This window comes from Entelurus aequoreus, linkage group LG12, assembly GCF_033978785.1.
Source record: "Entelurus aequoreus isolate RoL-2023_Sb linkage group LG12, RoL_Eaeq_v1.1, whole genome shotgun sequence".
Classification (NCBI taxonomy): domain Eukaryota; kingdom Metazoa; phylum Chordata; class Actinopteri; order Syngnathiformes; family Syngnathidae; genus Entelurus; species Entelurus aequoreus.
In genome coordinates this window covers 22,877,539-22,898,990 of record NC_084742.1, presented here as the reverse complement: position 1 = coordinate 22,898,990, position 21,452 = coordinate 22,877,539, and the positions used below count along the sequence as shown (strand labels likewise).

The 21,452-nt window shown below is 37.6% G+C and overlaps 1 protein-coding gene across 1 annotated transcript in view; it reads right to left on the bottom strand.

Annotated features, from left to right (window-relative positions):
- The window catches only part of LOC133661773 (multiple PDZ domain protein), a 74,427-nt gene that overhangs the window by 24,349 nt on the left and 28,626 nt on the right, over positions 1-21,452 (bottom strand). The window contains exons 12-25 of the mRNA XM_062065239.1: positions 20,510-20,572; positions 20,322-20,401; positions 20,097-20,243; positions 19,866-20,033; positions 15,675-15,863; positions 14,339-14,548; positions 13,822-13,935; positions 13,554-13,688; positions 10,946-11,155; positions 10,696-10,810; positions 6,103-6,301; positions 5,902-5,937; positions 3,078-3,182; positions 2,908-2,988 (exon numbers count right to left, since the gene is read on the bottom strand). Of these exons, the coding sequence (XP_061921223.1) occupies positions 2,908-2,988; positions 3,078-3,182; positions 5,902-5,937; positions 6,103-6,301; positions 10,696-10,810; positions 10,946-11,155; positions 13,554-13,688; positions 13,822-13,935; positions 14,339-14,548; positions 15,675-15,863; positions 19,866-20,033; positions 20,097-20,243; positions 20,322-20,401; positions 20,510-20,572 (1,852 nt within the window). The remainder of the gene's footprint in view (positions 1-2,907; positions 2,989-3,077; positions 3,183-5,901; positions 5,938-6,102; positions 6,302-10,695; positions 10,811-10,945; positions 11,156-13,553; positions 13,689-13,821; positions 13,936-14,338; positions 14,549-15,674; positions 15,864-19,865; positions 20,034-20,096; positions 20,244-20,321; positions 20,402-20,509; positions 20,573-21,452) is intronic.

Genomic DNA, 21,452 nt, shown 5'->3' with positions numbered 1-21,452 from the left:
GCTATTCCCCGCACCTGCTTTGTGTTAGCAATCAAGACTATTTAAGTTGTGCTAATGCCAGCCTTTTTTGTCGGGACTTTGTCATGTTGGTTATTGGATGTGGACGCACGTCTTGCGAATATGTTTTTGCTGTGCTCCAGCATCCCGTTATTGTTTACCTTGTAGCCTGTCCAGTTTAGTTTCGTTTTGCGTAGCATTCCCTATGGTGTGCCTTTCCCTTAGCGGCACTCGCCTTTTGTTTTTGTCATCATATTAAATACTTTTTACCTGTACGCTGCTATCTCGGCTTTTCTGCATTTTGGGAACATGCCAATTATTGCCGACCCATGCGTCACAATCAAAAGTAAACTATTACATAATACAAACCCCGTTTCCATTTGAGTTGGGAAATTGTGTTAGATGTAAATATAAACGGAATACAATGATTTGCAAATCATTTTCAACCCATATTCAGTTGAATATGTTACAAAGACAACATATTTGATGTTCATACTGATAAAAACAATTTTTTTTGCAAATAATCATTAACTTTAGAATTTGATGCCAGCAACACGTGACAAAGAAGTTGGGAAAGGTGGCAATAAATACTGATAAAGTTGAGGAATGCTCATCAAACACGAAGTTGGTAGAGTGGCCGGGCCAGCAATCGGAGGGTTGCTGGTTACTGGGGTTCAATCCCCACCTTCAACCATCCTAGTCACGTCCGTTGTGTCCTTGGGCAAGACACTTCACCCTTGCTCCTGATGGCTGCTGGTTAGCGCCTTGCATGGCAGCTCCCGCCATCAGTGTGTGAATGTGTGTGTGAATGGGTGAATGTGGAAATACCGTCAAAGCGCTTTGAGTACCTTGAAGGTAGAAAAGCGCTATACAAGTATAACCCATTTATCATTTATCATTTATTTGGAACATCCCACAGGTGAACAGGCAAATTGGGAACAGGTGGGTGCCATGATTAGGTATAAAAGTAGATTCCATGAAATGCTCAGTCATTCACAAACAAGGATGGGTCGAGGGTCACCACTTTGTCAACAAATACGTGAGCAAATTGTTGAACAGTTTATGAAAAACCTATCTCAACCAGCTATTGCAAGGAATTTAGGGATTTCACCATCTACGGTCCGTAATATCATCATCAAACGGTTCAGAGAATCTGGAGAAATCACTGCACGTAAGCAGCTAAGCCTTCGATCCCTCAGGCTGTACTGCATCAACAAGCGACATCAGCGTGTAAAGGATATCACCACATGGGCTCAGGAACACTTCAGAAACCCACTGTCAGTAACTACAGTTGGTCGCTACATCTGTAAGTGCAAGTTAAAACTCTCCTATGCAAGGCGAAAACCGTTTATCAACCACACCCAGAAACGCCGCCGGCTTCGCTGGGCCTGAGCTTATCTAAGATGGACTGATACAAAGTGGAAAAGTGTTCTGTGGTCTGACGAGTCCACATTTCAAATTGTTTTTGGAAACTGTGGACGTCGTGTCCTCCGGACCACAGAGGAAAAGAACCATCTGGATTGTTATAGGCGCAAAGTTGGAAAGCCAGCATCTGTGATGTTATGGGGGTGTATTAGTGCCCAAGACATGGGTAACTTACACATCTGTGAAGGCGCCATTAATGCTGAAAGGTACATACAGGTTTTGGAGCAACATATGTTGCCATCCAAGCAACGTTACCATGGACGCCCCTGCTTATTTCAGCAAGACAATGCCAAGCCATGTGTTACAACAGCGTGGCTTCGTAGTAAAAGAGTGCGGGTACTAGACTGGCCTGCCTGTAGTCCAGACCTGTCTCCCATTGAAAATGTGTGGCGAATTATGAAGCCTAAAATACCACAACGGAGACCCCCGGACTGTTGAACAACTTAAGCTGTACATCAAGCAAGAATGGGAAACAATTCCACCTGAGAAGCTTAAAAAATGTGTCTCCTCAGTTCCCAAACGTTTACTGAGTGTTGTTAAAAGGAAACACCATGTAACACAGTGGTGGACATGCCCTTTCCCAACTACTTTGGCACGTGTTGCAGCCATGAAATTCTAAGTTAATTATTATTTGCAAAAAAAAAATTAAATTTATGAGTTCGAACATCAAATATCTTGTCTTTGTAGTGCATTCAATTGAATATGGGTTGAAAAGGATTTGCAAATCATTGTATTCCGTTTATATTTACATCTAACACAATTTCCCAACTCATATGGAAACGGGGTTTGTAATATACTTTGTTGAAGAGGGTGGGGAGAAATGGAAGTAGACAATGCACATATTTTTTGGAAATGTGGTACTGCAATTTAGTACAATTATATACATTATAATGTATTGTTGATAATTCCTGGATATACTGTAAGGATCCCTAGGTCAGCTGCAATGATGTAACTTGGAAAATATAGATGAAGAAAGTGTACAAGCAAAGGACATACACTAAGATCCTGTTGACAACAAGTAAAAAGGCTATAACAAGGAAATGGGACACACCTCCACAGGAGGTGTGTCCCACCTGGAACCGTCAAGTTGCTGGCGCGGCCGCTGTACAAACCAAACCACGACGCCCCACTGTGCAGTAAATACTAAAGTGATGATAAAAAATAAATGTAGGTGTTTGAAATCGATTAATTTGATTTACATGATCACCTAATGGAAAAATAGTTTTGGTTTTTGACCGTTTACAACGGATTAATAACGAAAACCAGGGTACCACTGTAAAGATAACCTCTTAAGATTAACTAAATTACATTACTATTTTGACTCCTACTACATTACTACACTATAGTCTGAGTAGTAATAGTAATAATTGGCACTGTAAAATAAAAACAATTTAAAACTAAATCAAAAATACATACATTTAAATAACAAAATTCTATACCCTTTAAAAATCCATAACAGATTGTGAATTGATGTACTGTACTCACAGCCGAGTTTGGCTCCAGTTGCTATGAGTCACGCTCTCCTCCCCTTCGCCGTCTTCCCGCTCTGGAAGGTTAGGAACATCCCTATAATTACAATGGAAGATACTTAAACAATGGTCCAGTTTTACTAAAAAAACACCACTCCATTTTATTTTAAGCTGGACAGAACATACTTTGGAGCTGGAATTAGCGGTGGTGGTTCAGAGAAGACATTGCCTGTGGCTTGCTCCAAGCTGTTCTTGTACTCATCCAGATACTCAGCAGGGACGTATGTGATGCTAAACACAAACATAAATACATTGATAAACTATTTCAATCAATATACAGTTCATGTACATGCATGCACTCATCATGGGCTTGAATGTCACACTAATTTTTGGTCTTGATTTATTTGAACCGTTGTTTTAACAAGATGGAATGGTAATACAACAACAGTACACTGACTCTCAAAATTGTTATGACAATTTTCATTCTCTTATGATTAACCCGAACCATTTTTTGCACAGTGAAATAATAATACAACGTAAACAAGTTTATATGTATTTCAGACTTTCTAATTTTAACACAGGTTTAAAAGGTGATATACGTATATTGTAGCTTACTGTATTGTACTGATATTCAGCCCTCTCAATGTTATTATAATCAGTGCTGATGTTTCCAGAATGTCTTTAACTTGACAAGACCCAAGACCCAATTAACTCATTGTTAATGATTATGACTGACTGCAGCTGATTTCTCTTTGGCAGCATGAACCTCAAATCAACGGCTTGATCAAAACTGGTTTTGGGAAGTGTAAAGTAGGCTTAAAGTTCTGGATGGGCCTTTCCACAGCCCAGACTTGAACCCGCCTACATCTGTAGAAAGCTGGGTTTGTGCCAGGAAACCAGTTTTAAACCACAAATTCTGCCAAGCAGAGTGTTAAAATATTCAGCTAGAATGATGCCAAGAAGTTTGCAGATTTCTACAAAAAGCATTTTGTCAAAGTGAAACTTGCTAACTGCAAGTGAAAGTGTTTCTATGGCAACATAACCCTCAAATCAACAGCTCGACGGCTGAAACTTGGACACAATCGGGTGTTCCAGAAGACAATGATCCCAATTGTAGATCAAAACCATTTTTGAAATGGATAAAGCGGGCAAACACTAAGCTTCTGGAATGGCCTTCCCAAAGCCCAGATATCAATCTTATTGAACATTTGTGATTTATGCTTAAAAGCCAGTCTGTGCCTGGAAAACCACCTGTTTAATTCTGTCAAAAAGGGCAGTCAAATTTTCAGCCAAAATTATACTAGAAGCTTGTTGATGCATACAATAAGCACCTGGTTGATGAGTAAGGGGCACCAACTATTAGTGGAGGTGTTCGTATACATTTGGGCCCCTATGTAGAATTTTGACCTGGTGTAATTTCCAAAATAATTACAACTTTTGCACCCAATTACTGTTCATCATATTATCATACCACTTCTCAAAAAGAAAGGTTCAAAATTACCTGACATTTAGACCCATGATGCCATTAAGAATATCACATAAAGTACAGTGGTACCTCAACTTAAGAGTTCAATTGGTTACACGACCGAGTTAGTAACTCAAAAAACTTGTATCTCAAATCAGTGGCGACCATTTCAATGAACTGAAATAAATTTAATCTGTGCTTGGCTATCTCAGAACAGCACAATTTTAACACGTGAAATGCCTTTTAAAAAAAACAAATGAACTTTTGGATAATAAATATTGTTTGAAAAGCAATACATTATAATGCACTACAAACAACTACAGTACTTTTGAGTAATAATTTGGGTTGTCAAAAATAAACTAATGTGATTAATCACGAGTAATTATGTACTGTATACACGCAAATTAATCCCGCAATTTGTTTTTACTGTTCATGCTCCTTTACCTTAACCGTGGTTGGTTACTTGAAAGGCGGCATGTGTTGTTGTAAGATCAGTAAATCAGGTAATGTATATGTAATGCAACAAAAAGATGAGTGAGGAGAGCCCGACTGATGTGCCTGGCGTTAAATTTCACTTCAAAATACACCCAGACTGGACTTTACATGAAACTTTTACTAAGTTTCGAGCAAATAAATTATGTGCATTCAAGTAACACATAAAAAAATATGCCAGTATAACATTCTGACAATAAAATTGCATTTGTGTCCAAATTTTGGGCTCTTTTTTAGTCAATTATGCAAGCTGGTAATAACCTGCCATTAATGATGACTAATCCAAATTCAAAAGTGTAATTAATCTGATTTCCAAAAAATAATCTTTTGACAGCACTAGAAATAATGTAAAAATATTGCATAGCGTTTACCTTGGGGACCGTAATAATTCAGTGTCATCTTCTTCAACAATAGGAATTGTGATGGACCGAGAGTTCAGAGTTGACAACAACAGACATGTACTGTGTCTGCATCAGACCCAGTGAGCAAGGCTAATACTTGAGTGTCCAGTTTTTAGTCAGGAGAAAAGAACGAACTGAAACACATCGTGCAGACCATTCGGCAGCTTCTCCAAATTTTAATGGATAAATGTCCCCTGTTTGGATGTTGTTTTGGTGTGGAGGCTGAATTCTGCTTAGGAGTGGTGCTGACAGAGTGCTGAGTTTGGATTGTTTTGTAGAGTCTACTACACAGCAGGATTTTAATTGTTTGTTTTTCCGATTCGGTGGGTGTTGCCCGTGTTTTCTCTCTCCCTTTCACTCATGTTCTCAGTTCCGGTGGTTGGAAGGCAGGCTGTGGACGATTACTTCCAGCAGCAGGGATGCTTGTTGCTCAAATGTATGCTGGCAACTTTAAGCCAAGAGACAGCGTGTATCTCCAAATACTCGTAAATTGAGGTACCACTTTTATTCAGAAAGACATGCAGTGGCGGCAGTTCGTTCAGAGGTTTAGAAAGAAAAGATGGAAGATAGTGTTGAAATAAAAATTAGTATGGTATTCAAGTCTTACCCTAATTTAGAATTTAGATAGATCAGGTCGGTTAGTCATACTCACACATAAAACGGGCACAGATCATCCTTGGGTGCGGATCTAGAACGTGAAGGATTGTTTATGTATGCACCAGAGTTTAACAACACTGCCTTGTTTAGTTTAGCAAGCAAAACCCACTCATCATATAATTTAATCCCACTGTTAGTCAATATTACAGTTTTTGCCAAGGTTTAATTATAACTGGTGCAAACATTGATCTCTTACTCTAAGTCTGGCCCGATGAGAGAGTGCCGGCGAAGCATGGCACGGGCCTGGGCGTTGGTCATGTTGGCTGTGGGCTCCCCGTTGATGGCCAGAATTAGGTCGCCCACCCCGAGGCGCCCGTCCCGGCTGATGGAGCCGCCGTGAATGATGCTGCGGATCAGCATCCCCAGGCCATCCTTCATGGCGCTCACCGTCATCCCTATCAAGGTAGATCATATATAATAAACACATTCATTTATAAAAGAAGTCAAATATATTAGTCATTGTTTGATTTTATTTTGTACATGCTCATAAGGTTACTTGGTGGTACATTACATATTTATAGTTTTACAATTAAACATGTCCAAAAACGAGTAGGAAGAAAGAGCTTATTTAATCTTACCCCTTCTCTGTTGCAAAACACTTACTAATACATTTGTTAAGCGTACTTTGGTAGTTATTTCCTCACATTTCTACACAATACGTCAGATATGATAACATTAGAGAGCAGTAGAGGACATTGAGAGTTATGGTTTAGAATGTATTTTGCTTGATTCATTATTGAAATATTTATTGACATTTCTTTCACCTTATGTACTTAAAGGCCTACTGAAACCCACTACTACCGACCACGCAGTCTGATAGTTTATATATCAATGATGAAATCTTAACATTGCAACACATGCCAATACGGCCGGGTTAACTTATAAAGTGCAATTTTAAATTTCCCGCTAAACTTCCGGTTGAAAACGTCTATGTATGATGACGTATGCGCGTGACGTCAATCGTTGAAACGGAAGAATGCGGACACATTGAATCCAATACAAACAGCTCTGTTTTCATCTCAAAATTCCACAGTATTCTGGACATCTGTGTTGGTGAATCTTTTGCAATTTGTTTAATGGACAATGGAGACTGCAAATAAGAAAGATTGAGCAGGGAATCCTCGACATCCAACTTCCATGACAGTGGAAGTTGGATGTCGAGGATTCCCTGCTCAATCTGTGTGGAATCTGATGACAAAGGTCGGATTGAGAGGTCACTCGAGGAAAACAGCTGTTCGTAGGTTGGGAGAAGCGGCAGAGAGAGCCTGATGACCTCTTGTCCAGGCCAAAGCTTTATCCATTAGAAATGGATTAAAATAGCATCTTTGATGTATTTGCAAACTGCAATTTGTTTAATGAACAATGAAGACTACAAAGAAGAAAGTTGTAGGTGGGATCGGTGTATTTGCGGCTGGCTCCAGCCAAAACACAACCAGGAAGACCTTGACTTGGATAGCAGACGCGCTATCCGACGCTAGCCGCCGACCGCACGGATGATCGGGTGAAGTCCTTCGTCGCACCGTCGATCGCTGGAACGCAGGTGAGCACGGGTGTTGATGAGCAGATGAGGGCTGGCTGGCGTAGGTGGATAGCTAATGTTTTTAGCATAGCTCTGTGAGGTCCCGTAGCTAAGTTAGCTTCAGTGGCGTTGTTAGCAACAGCATTGTTAAGCTTCGCCAAGCTGGAAAGCATTAACCGTGTATTTACAGGTCCATGGTTTAATAGTATTGTTGATTTTCTGTCTATCCTTCCAGTCATAGGCTTATTTCTTTTGTTTCTATATGCAGTTAAGCCCGATGCTATCACGTTAGCTCCGTAGCTAAAGTGTTTCACCGATGTATTGTCGTGGAGATAAAAGTCACTGTGAATGTCCATTTCGCGTTCTTGACTCTCATTTTCAAGAGGTGGTTTAAAATACAAATCCGTGATCCACAATAGAAAAAGGAGAGAGTGTGGAATCCAATGAGCCAGCTTGTACCTAAGTTACGGTCAGAGCGAAAAAAGATGCGTCCTGCACTGCACTCTAGTCCTTCACTCTCACATTCCTCATCCACAAATCTTTCATCCTGGCTCAAATTAATGGGGTAATCGTCGGTTTCTCGGTCCGAATCGCTCTCGCTGCATTGAAAACAATGGGGAAATGTGAGGAGCCTTTCAACCTTTGACGTCACGCTACTTCCGGTACAGGCAAGGCTTTTTTTATCAGCGACCAAAAGTTGCTAACTTTATCGTCGATGTTCTCTACTAAATCCTTTCAGCAAAAATATGGCAATATTGCAAAATGATCAAGTATGACACATAGAATGGATCTGCTAGCCCCGTTTAAATAAAAAAAAATCATTTCAGTAGGCCTTTAAGAAGACATTTCCAGCTCGTTTTGTCATTTATTTTAACACCAAGAAATGTGTTTTTATTCACTATGTCAATGGCTACTCCGTCTGTTTGTATTTGTGTTTGACTGTCTTTGTATTAGTATTTTTGAAATAAACAATATAATAACAATATTATTTTATTACATTCAAATGTATTTATTTTATTAGATTTTATAATAATTTTTAATAATAATGTAATATAATACAGTACAATTAATATTTTATTTAGTATAAAAATTTAACAATTAGTTATATAAATACCAGCAACAATCATAAATATTAATGTAAAATACATTTGAAAAAGGTTACAAAATTAAATGTATTATCATCCCTGCATCCATTTTCTATTATTGTTACTATTTTAAGTGTCCACTACACAGGCATGAATGCTTAATATATAATATTAATAAAATAATAATGATAATAGGCCCTGCGATGAGGTGGCGACTTGTCCAGGGTGTACCCCGCCTTCCGCCCGAATGCAGCTGAGATAGGATCCAGCACCCCTCGTGATCCCAAAAGGGACAAGCGATAGAAAATAGATGGATGGAATAATGATAATATTACATTTATCACTTGTCACAAATTATAAATAATACAAAAGAATTAACTAAAACATTTTATAATTCCAATTTAATAATGACAAAAAAATATAGATATATTCATATTTCCTCATAAAGTGGCTAGTTACGTTTGTTATGTACCAGGCGTCTTTTTGGGGTAAGGCATAAATGAAAGCGGAGGCCCATTGTTCTTACAATACATTTTTTACAATAATATATGTTATACACTGTTACAGTGTAAACTCAACCCCAGCCGATTGGACAGAGGCAGACTGGGTGGGACTAGTTTATTTTTTGGGATTGAATTGCTGTAAAAAAAAAATTGTGGAAAATCTAAATTGAAATAAATGAGAAGACTTGAACTGGGGCTGGGCAATATGGCAAAAGATTTGATCACGATTATTTTTTTCCTATCATTTGATATCGGGATTTTTTATTTTTTATTAAAGTCAAATTGTCCCATTTAAGTTTTTACAGAGTACTGTTGCATCCCCACTGTTTACTAATGCAGTATCTTGTAACAGACATTTCCGCCATGTTTAATCTTGATAATATATGAAAACAGCTGACAAATGTCATTTTGTTTAGATCTATGATTGTGTTTACTAGATGTGTAAGCTTACAGGTAACCCAAGCTACTGTCCGTACTTTGGTTTTAGGGCCACGGTTTTGATTCTTTCACAGTACGTTTTGGGGGAGAACAACTTTTTTGGTGTACTGAATACTAAAACACTTTTATTTGAAGTTAGCATTTACTAAACAACACTTTCAAATGGTAAATTATTATTTGTATTATTTAATTACTTGTATAAATCAGTGCTTCTCACCAGTGCTTTGGCAAACGGCATGTAGTGACCAAGATTTTGCCGTTTTTTAAATCTCAAATTCTGTGTCATATAAATAATGAAAATACATTAAAGTGCACTTTGGATTGAGGTACTTTAAAATAATGTGTACCAACTAATAAAAAATGTTTAATGATTTCAGAAACAAAGTGTTTTCATCCGCAAACTCAAAAATTATTTGAACACAAAGTGTCTGTCTGCAGAGTTTTTTAGTACATAATATATCACAGGAGTTGAATCAAAGTAAACACATATACCATCCATCCATTTTCTACTGCTTGTCCCTTTCTGGGTTGCGGGGGGTGCTGGAGCCTATCTCAGTGTACACCCTGGAAAAGTCGCCACAAAGTCTAATTCAAAAATATTTAGATGTAAAAATTTCTTTTTTTCCCCCTGTGTTTATCCTCCCGGTCGGAGACCAACACAGTAGTTCAGTCACAAAGACTTTCTCTGCGTGCCTGCGAGTCCGCATTCAGGGCAGAGTTACTATGCACCACAACATGAGTTCAAGCAGTCAGGGAGACTGAAGTCTGTCATTGAAGTTGCTGCTCCTTCCCAATGTTATGTTTCAACTTCTATATTAGTGTTAGCCATATTTATTTATTTTGTTTTTCTGGGCTACACTTCCAGCTGCATATGGGAAATGCGGCACAACGCTGATTGAAGATTCATTACGTCGTGACAAGCCTGACTTTCGCGATGGTGGAACGGAACAGGTCGCTCACACACGTACAAAAACCCGTTCACACAAACACGACACGTACACAAACACGCACACATTCACAGACACACACAGGATCACGGTCAATAAAGGTGGATTGTTCCCTGCAGGATTACACCGAGCGTCCTTGTTTCTCTACTGTTTATTCCTGCGGTACCTTCTAACAGACATTTCCACCATGTTTTATCGAGGAAATATACCAACAGCTGATCATCATGATCGAACTGAAATTAATCGCGATCATCGATCATGTTCATATAATCGCCCAGCCCTAACTCAAACACAAACCTAGACTAGAGTTGCCCTTGACAACCGTGATGGTCCTTTCAAAACTGCTTCCTGACATCAGCGCTTCCTCTGCATCATTGTCTGCACGTCCTCTTGTTTCCAACTCCTCATCCTCCTAATTCATCAACACATTAAATGTTAATTAATTGCATTGATTGTATCAACTGAGTCAAAACAAGAGTACAGTACTTGGCTGCAACTAGAAGAGCAACTGAACTAATTTGCTGCCTAAAAAAGAACAAACATTTACCTCCATCAACATCTGTGTGTCGGTGGACAGAACCATCTCTTCCGACTGGACTTCAGCGGGTCTGTTCTCCAAGTCGCTAAACGGGCTATAGGAGTGCAAAGGATCTGGAGTTTCCTCTGTGGCTGAAAGGTAGTTATCAACTCCACCTAGTCGGGTGGTCATGTCGATCAGGGACAATGGTTCATGGTTGAGGTGATTTGAGGCCGTCAACTACACAAAGGGAAATGAAGCATATTATGACTTAATACCAGGGCTACCCCACTGGTAGCCCATCCATAACCCAGGTCTGGGTTATGAATAACATAAAAAATAGAATTGTTCAAACTTGGGAACCTTTTGAATAAGATTCCTAAAAACAGTGAAGGACTCCTCTCATATAGGATCTTTGACTACCGGTAATGGTTTTACAACAGATTTCTAAAAACAGTAGAGGGACCCTGTTATATACAAGACCTTTGAGCAGGACAGTCCTCTTGTTATACAACCTATCTCTGACAAGTGGGTCCTTAAAAATAGTAGGACACTCTTGCTTCTTAGTGAATGTATGACTAACATTGTTGTAGTCAGTCTCTAAAAACAGCAACACATACTCTATAGACTAGCATTTTCTCCTTTGTCAAATCAAGGACTTTTGACTGGTATTTTTGTAGCAGATTCTTAAAAACAGCAGAGCATGCATGCCATATAGAGCCATAGTTCTTAACCGTAGAGCCCATTGTTGGGCCACAAGCGCCCCCTAGAGGGCCGTCAAAAAAAGATCTGTTTCATAGCGGTGGTCCAAAAGGCCGCAGCAGTATTCAGTTGTAATACACTTTTCCACCACTTGTGGCAGTAATGACAATAACAAACAAAAAGTCTAGAGGTTAAAGGGGAACTGCACTTTTTTTGGAATTTTGCCTATCGTTCACAATCATTATGAGAGACAAGAACACATGTTTTTGTTTCATTAGAATTTTAAAGATAATAAAAAAAAAGGTTTGGAAGATGAGTCCGTTGTAGCTTTCAAAACCCTCTCTCAATGTTTTGTATACACACTGCAAGTTTACAGTACGGTATATATAATGTAGTAACGGACATGTCCATAACAATATGTAATATGTATGTAATACATGTTCAAATTAATTAATTTAGAGGTAGAATTGACTGCTCCCATTTGCTGCATTGCTAACTACCTAGAACAAGACGTTTTTTATATGTTGGAAAGCAAAAACAAAAACAAAAATTTCTTCTTGTCTCTCATGATAGGCAAAACTAGAAAAAAGTGTAATTCCCCTTTAAGTCAGAGAATTTATCCTAAATGCAAAAATTACGATTAAAATGGTCAAGCTGTATTTTAATTTGCACTTTTATTTTATTGACAGTTTAGTTAAGAAGCATTTTTATTATTAATTGTATTATTTATTTCATTTTAGCACAACATAATATTATGTAAATTAATTTCTGTCAGTTATTTACGAGTGCCTGTTATGCAGTGTATTTGATTGGTACTTATTTTTCTAATTAGCCTAACCAAAACGGAAGGTTTATGTGTTAAATAAATAATTAACTTTGTGATTAACACAGGCTTTCATATCATTTGACAAGGTGTTAAACTGTAAGTATGTTAGATATCATTTTTGAATACGAATAAAATAAAGAGTAAAATTACTAATTCAATGTTAATATTTGAGTGGGCCCACCTGCCACCTCTGTCGTGGAAAAGTTGGGCCCTGAGGTCAAACAGGTTAGAAACCCCTGATATTGACGATTATTGTTTTTTGTCAATTTGTTCTTAAAAACAGCAGAGGGATCCTGTCACATGGAGGATCTTTGACAATTTACAATTAAAAAAATTGTAAGCATTTGACAGTGATAATCTTGAAAAGTTGAGAAAATTAATGTTTTACATTAACTGTTACTTTTTATCAGTGGTTCTCAAACTTTTTACAACAAGTACCACCTTGGAAAAAACTTGGCTCTCCAAGTACCACTATAATGAACAACATTAAAATACAGTAGCATAGTAGGCCTAGGTATAAATTTAAAAACAAGGCAGCGGTTTTGTTCAACAAATATATTTAATATTTTTGGCCACTGTAACATTAAGCAGTTTGAAAAGTAACACTTTGTTTGAATATAGGGAAATTAAACGCTGTAATTTAATCAAGTGACTGTTTAATTCAGAAAAAAACAGCATGAGTAGCAGCCTGAACATCAGACTTTTTTAAAATGTAACTTTGAGCAAGCTGCAGTTACTTTGGGGCGGTATAGCTCGGTTGGTAGAGCGGCCGTGCCAGCAACTTGAGGGTTCCAGTTTCGATCCCCGCTTCCGCAATCCTAGTGACTGCCGTTGTGTCCTTGGGCAAGACACTTTACCCACCTGTTCCCAGTGCCACCCACACTGGTTTAAATGTAACTTAGATATTGGGTTTTCACTATGTAAAGCGCTTTGAGTCACTAGAGAAGAAGCGCTACATAAATATAATTCACTTCACTTCACTTTAAGGCAAGTGTGGTTGTTTTTGTGCTGTACATTTGTTTAACATGATCCAAATAAATTGTAATGTAATTGTAATAGTTTTACTTCTTTATGATTTCGGCAGGTGTACCTAATGTTTTGTCAGCTTACCTTGGGCGTTGATGAGTTCAGGTAATCCAGGTCGCCACTACTTCCATGAAAAGCGATCATGGATGCCTGAAAGGTATCTTCTTTAGTGTAGAAAGTGCGCTCCAGCAGCTCGTCGTCCACTTCACCGGTGTCGACCTATTTAACAAAAAGAGGTGTGTTTAACCAAAAGCAAAAACGTTGAGGATTTGCAAAAAAAAATGTTTCAAAAGTTTGTTTTGGTTTTCGTCCCCTATGTGATTATTCAGAGTTGCTCCAAAAGCTAACTAACCAATGCCGGCTCTGCTCGGAAAAGGACGATGCCGGTCAGCTCCCCTTCGTCGTCTGAATCTCGTAGGTCAAATGGCGTTACTAGCTTTGGTGAGTAGGAATTCCCACTTATCCCCTGAGGAAAAGTGGAGACATTTCATATTTCATTGTTCTCCACAAAGAAAAAAAACATAGTGATTGTGGGGTGTAACGGTTTATCTATTTGTAATTTAGAATGTTTTGGTATAGACCATTTTACAGTAAGTAATGGCCCCTTGGAAGAGTGTTTTTCTGCCTTCGACGAAGGCTTGTAATCCAGATTCAATAAAAGATGGGAAATAGTGTTCAAGGCGTACGAACCCACCTCCTGCAGCCATGAACATGTTGCACTCTTGGAAAATGTACTCTGAACCGTGAAGACAATCATGAAAAATTCAAACCCATGTAAGAGTAAACCTCAAAACTAGAACACCTCTACCAACACCACCACACACAAACGCCCGTCAACACAGCCACTCATATATATTTAAATTACGTACGGGCAAAGGCTTGGACACCCCAATCTGCACCATGCCCATCTTGGCCCCCTTCAGAGCCTGGACAGCGTCCTCCAGGCTGGCGTCTTCCAGGTCAGTGTCATCCACATACATTAGGCGGTCGCCCGGCAATAGGCGACCATCTTGCTCGGCCACGCCGTCGGGAACTAGCGAGCGGATCACGATGACAGTCTTTGCTGGATCCAACGGGTCCTGTAATAGTAAATTATAATAATAATAATTCACATTTGTATAGAGCAGGGGTCCCAAAACTTCGGCCCACCAGCGTCCACAATCTGGCCAGCAGAATATCCCAATTAAAAAAAAAATACATCTTTTTTTTTCTAATCTGTCCTGTCCAGCCCCTCAGGCAAATCATATTGTTGATGTGAATGTGTGTGTGAATGGGTAAATGTGGAAATACTGTCAAAGCGCTTTGAGTACCTTGAAGGTAGAAAAGCGCTATACAAGTATAACCCATTTATCATTTATTTAGATGCCCATATTTGCTGTACATATTTACTTTAGAAAAGAGAAGTGTGGGATACTTCTCTTGTTGCCAGATTTGTATTTGACTTTATTAAATGTATGGATATTGTTAATGTTTAATGCTGCGCAGAAGAAGAGGATAGGGGAAAAAAAGAAAGAAGACGAGTGGGAAATTGTTAATGTATGTCTGTATATTTTTTTTTCTTCTTTCTATCTCCTTCTCCTGTACGGCGCAGCATTAAACATGAACAGAAATATTACGTAATATAAGAGTACTTTGCAGTATAAAAATATATAATGTATATATTATGTAAAATAATAATAAGCCAAAAAATCCTGCCAAAAAACAGTAAAATGGTAATCCGTTCCAAAGTCAGACTTTCCTTTACTTACAGCACGTATTTTTTTCTGAACATTTTACCATTCATGGCAAACATTCAAGTCTAAAAATAAGTTAACCACTGTAACGAGTAAAAAAGAATAAATAAATAAAATGGTAAAGGTATAACGGTAATGTTGGTCTTTGAGTTAACTTTTTAACATTTTTATTTTGCAGTTAAGTAAAAAGAAGATAACCACTGCGGGTTCCGCTTACTTAACTCGCAATCTGGACATAATTTGAAATGTTTCACCAAAAATAAAATATAATATTTTTCTGGACAATTCCAAACTTGCACTAAGATTTCACTTGGGATCAGAGGCTAGAACCATTCCTCGGGGGCGCAACTATGTCCCCCCTTTTATTTTTTTGCGTGCGTGCGCCCTCACACAGATTGCGCCCAAGGCAGTCGCCCACGTTGCCCATAGCAACAACCTGCCCTGCTTGTCATTATCTAAAGTATAATCCCACCTGGTAGTCCAGAATGCTGAATCCCAGTCCCCCGGCTCCCTTTTCCAACTCGATATTCTGGATCTCCAGCTCCCACATGGCCAGCGGGGATACTATAGCCTTGGAGGTTGTATTGTCTGCTGTCGCTTCTTCTGTCGTCAATGTCGTATTGACCTCGAACGGCGGCACGCTGATTAAGTCAATTGGTTTCTGCAAAGAGATGCAAAATGCCTATTTGGGATGCTCAAGCCTTTGGAAGACATAAAAAAAACACTCGCTGCCTATTTGAGGCGTCATAATCCAGGCTAATGTTGCTGAGGTCTAACCGGAATTCTTCTTTGTGAAGACTTCATCTATCATGTTCAGCAGCATAAAGGGCCAATAAAGCAGCCAACAGCTCAGGATGACCTAATGTACCTGTTGACAGTTTGTACAGTATACTGTAGACAGAATCTTTATACTATGAAGTACCTCATCTAGACGTTTATTTAAAAGGGTAATTTTTCTCTTAAAATCACATCATCAAAATTATTTTTAAAACAAAAATACATAAAAAGACAAAGCCAATTAAAAGGATAGTTAAAATATGACTTATTTTAAAATGTAAATTTATTGATGCTATTTATTAATATAGATACATGTATTCATGGTACTTTTTGAAAATCACTGACCATTTACCTGTTTTTACTTTATATGACTGTCATCTCAAGAAAACCAAAGACACTATGACAAAAATCTCTAAACGAATAACAACTGAGGAAACAATCTGTGCCCTAAACCAGTGGTTCTCAACCTTTTTTCAGTGATGTACCCCCTGTGAACATTTTTTTCATTCAAGTACCTCCTAATCAGAGCAAAGCATTTTTGGTTGAAAAAAAGAGATAAAGAAGTAAAATACAGCCCTGTGTCATCAGTTTCTGATTTATTAAATTGTATAACAGTGCAAAAATATTGCTCATTTGTAGTGGTCTTTCTTGAACTATTTGGAAAAAAAGATATAAAAATAACTAAAAACTTGTTGAAAAATAAACAAGTGATTCAATTATAAATAAAGATTTCTACACATAGAAGTAATCATCAACTTAAAGTGCCCTCTTTGGGGATTGTAATAGAGATCCATCTGGATTCATGAACTTAATTCTAAACATTTCTTCACAGAAATAGAAATCTTTAACATCAATATTTATGGAACATGTCCACAAAAAATCTAGCTGTCAACACTGAATATTGCATTGTAATGAATGGAATAGCCTACTTGATTTGATGTTCAGTTTATGAACTTACATTCATATTTTGTTGAAGTATTATTCAATAAATATAATTATAAAGGATTTTTGAATTGTTGCTATTTTAATATTTTTTAAAAATCTCACGTACCCCTTGGCATACCTTCAAGTACCCCCAGGGGTACGCGTACCCCCATTTGAGAACCACTGCCCTAAACAATAGTTTAGCAGTTCAGGATTGGACTTCAGTTTACAGAGAACCAAATGTGGACAGTGCTTATGGTAATTTTTTAGACATCTTTACTTCCCTGCATAATAAACATTGCCTTGTGAAAGAATATTTTATAAAAGGAAAAAATAAAAATAGCCCTTGGATCACAAAAGGGATAATTAATGCCTGTAAAAAGAAAAACAAAATCTACAAACTGTTCATCAAAATAAAAACAAAACAAATCGAACAACGATACACGAAGTGCAAAAATAAATTAACTGATATTATAAGAAGAAGCAAACGGTTATATTATCAAAAAAAACTATATGAAAACAAAAACAATATAAAAGGAACTTGGGATGTTTTGAATAGTCTAATCAAACAAGGATATTCAAAGTTGACATATCCTGATTACTTTATTGATGAAAACGGTGAAGATTATAATATGAGTAATGTAGTGAATAAATGCAATAGTTTTTTTGTAAATGTTGGTCCTAAGTTGGCTGTTGATATCCCAGACAATGGAGTTACAAAATCAACTATTGAACATAATTCTTTATCATTCTTCCTCTCAGCTACAAAATGAGCAGGAAGTGACAAACATTGTGCGGAAGTGTCAAAGTAAGTGCTCGACTGACTGCCATGATATCAACATGATATTGGTTCAAAAGGTTATACTGAATATTGTAAAACCCTTAACTTATGTATGTAACCTATCATTTCAGACTGGCTGCTTTCCAAGTCAAATGAAAATCGCTAAGGTAACTCCGCTCTTCAAAAGTGACAGCAAACACGCTTTCACCAATTACAGACCAATCTTTCTTTTGCCTCAGTTCTCAAAAATCTTAGAGAAACTATTTAACTCTCGACTTGAATCTTTTCTTGAGAAGCATCATATAATCAATGACGGTCAGTATGGCTTTAGGTCCAAACAAACACCTCAATGGCGATAACTGAAGCTATTGAAGAAATTACTAATGCACTGGAGCATAAAAGATGTGCAGTTGGTATTTTTATTGATCTAAAGAAAGCCTTTGATTCCATTAATCATTCAATTCTACTATATAAAATGGGAAGATATGGAATTAGGGGGCTGGCTGGAGGCTGGTTAAAAATGTATTCAACAGGGAGGGTACAGTTTGTACAAACTGTAAAAATGGGTCAATTTCTATCTCATACTCTTGGCATTGCTTGTGGTGTTCCGCAAGGGTCCGTGTTGGGGCCAAAACTGTTTAATGTATATATCAATGATATGTTTAATACATCCAAAGAACTGAAATGTATACTATTTGCAGACAACACAAATATATTCTACAGTAGTGTTGACTATAATGAGCTCATAAATACACTAAACACAGAACTAAACATAGTAAAAAAAAATGGATGGACACAAATAAATTATCCTTGAATATAAATAAAACTAAGATAGTGATGTCTGGAAATCGCAACATAACATCTGAACAGAAAATAAGTATTGATGGTACCCAAATTGAAATCGTAAATGAGAATACATTTTTGGGAGTAATAATTGATAGTAAACTATCATGGAAACCTCATGTCAGACACATTAAAACAAAAATCTCCAAAAGCCTCTCAATTATAAACAAAGCAAAACTATACCTCAATGAAAATGCACTCCGTACTCTATACTGCACCTTGGTACTCCCATACCGTACATACTGTGTGGTGAGATTAAATAAATTATCTTCTTTCAGGCAAAACTGGACAATCATGCATTACATACTATACATTACCTTTTGCACTATATTCATTTATATTATTATGTGTTGTCTACTTTGTACTTTTTTTTATGTCATTGCCTGAAATAAATAAATAAATAAATGAAATGAAAAGACTAAGACTATTACAATGTAATTCTATCAAATTGTGTAATGCAATTTTAAGTAATTATACTGAGATTATTTTATATTTATTAACCTTAATCTGAGGTATAAATAATTATAAATACCATTAAATAAAAAAAGGAAAAAATCATAATCAAAAATGACATCAAATAATAAGTAACTAAAAGTAATTAAATAATTTTAAAAAGGTAATGATGTACAGACTACATAGATTATATATATATATATATATATATATATATATATATATATATATATATATATATATATATATATATATATATATATATATATATACATATAAAATAAATGAATGGGCAATTTGATTTATCTCACATTTTAATTAATGCAAAATTTCTTTTATTTTTTTTATTTTTGGCACGCAGAAACTTCATATGACCAATATAGTTGTATCATGATCCAATTTATATATTTCATGACATTTTTAAAAACTAGTTAATGGAATTTGTATTCAGGTATTTAATGGCATTCTTAGTTAATGCAATTAGAATTAAACAAACCTGTTAATCAAAGAGGTGCTACATGTCAGCATCTAATTTGCATAATTGGAGATGACACATGTAATAGTAAATGGACGATGATGAAGGGTCACACAGCAGGACCCCGCTGCTCGTTGAGAAGAGCATACCTCCTTCGTGTCAGTCTACAATTAGGCAAGAGAAATATTAGACTAGATTTGTTGCTAGTTAGAATGCATACTGTCACCCAGTATACAAAGTTATGACAACAAGCTACATTTGCAGAGAATCCCATTATGAGTAAGGGAGAACAGGTAGCGACAAATCTATTTGAGGTGATCCAGGTTTATTTGGGGTGGGCTGCCACAAATGGTTGAATATCTGAGAAACGGTGTGGTGGGCAGGATCAGTGATCATGGGGAACAAAATACCTTTAATTTGGATCTGGCAGATAACGCTTCCGACTCTTCTTCTTTGGAAGCGTTGTCCTGTTGGTGGGGGGCGGGTCTGCAGCAGGTCATGTACACACAGAGGGGAAGCTCCTTCAAGATCCGGACCACCTCCTTGTGAGTCTCACCAATTAGGGCTATACCGTTCACCTAAGTCCAAAAGTACATCAGTTGATTCCGCGTGTAACACTCTGTTTTTTTTTTGTTGTTTACCTCAACTAGTTCATCCCCACTGAACAGCGTACCACAGCGGCCAACAGGGCCCTCGGGCAGCACGGAGCGGATGTAGTGATGGCCACCGCTGGCTTCCAGGCTGATGCCCAGGCCGCTGCTCTCGTTAAACTTCTCCACCTGAGCCACCTATTGATTACAAATTCATATACTAATATGCATTAATATCTTTTTTTTAGATAGTCTTTAGTCTGTGCTTTGACTTACGACAACTTCATTGTTAGCCCCCAGAATCTCCTGCCACTTTTTTACCAGTTCCTCCTCCTCATAGGGCGTCAGCGTTGTCCCTTTATCAAGTAAAGAGTAAAAATCTACGAGAAAATACTACTGCGTTTGTCGCTAGGAAGCAGCCGTTATCTGGCACTCTCCACTTCCCCACTCGTAATCCTCCCTACCTTGTTTGTTCTCTGTCAGTTGATCTACAGCAGCAGTTTCTTTGCTCTTTGTCTCTTTTTCATCTGAGCACATGCACAAAAGAACAATGACACACGCACGCACGCACACACACACACACACACACACACACACACACACACACACACACACACACACACACACACACACACACACACACACACACACAGATTAGAGGAATAGCCTGGCAAGAAGCCATACTGACTCACAACTGACCTACAGCAAAAATGCAAACCAAAACTAGCTATTAGCAAATAGTTAATTGTTATAATGTGCACGGTGTCTTAAATTGTTTAAGTTTCAATATTAATTCCAATTGTGCTTGAGATGATAAATATGGAACAGGAAGAAACCTACAACATTAGTAATGTAATGAATTTGATACCAAATAAATATATGCCAGCATGAATACATTTATATGCAACTACGGATGGGTACCTTTCACATTTAAACCCATATGGTACCATATCCCAGTACCTGGGAATCAATACAAGTACTCAATGGTATCAATTTTCTGTATGCTGTGGGCCTTCATGTTATAATAAATGTCTGTACATAAAGCCGATAGATAACTTTCTCTTTTTTTTTTATTGATGAACTAAGATATCACAGAAAGTACGCATTCCTTTTAGTTTGTCTTTGGTGTGTTGCTGTAGTCAGGAACTAGTCTTTGCCATCAAGTTATGGTAAATGGTAAATGGATTATACTTGTATAGCGCTTTTCAACCTTCAAGGTACTCAAAGCGCTTTGACACTATTTCCACATTCACACACACATTCACACACTGATGGCGGGAGCTGCCATGCAAGGCGCTAACCACGACCCATCAGGAGCAAGGGTGAAGTGTCTTGCTCAAGGACACAACAGACGTGACTAGGGTGGTAGAAGTCGGGGATTGAACCAGGAACCCTCAGGTTGCTGGC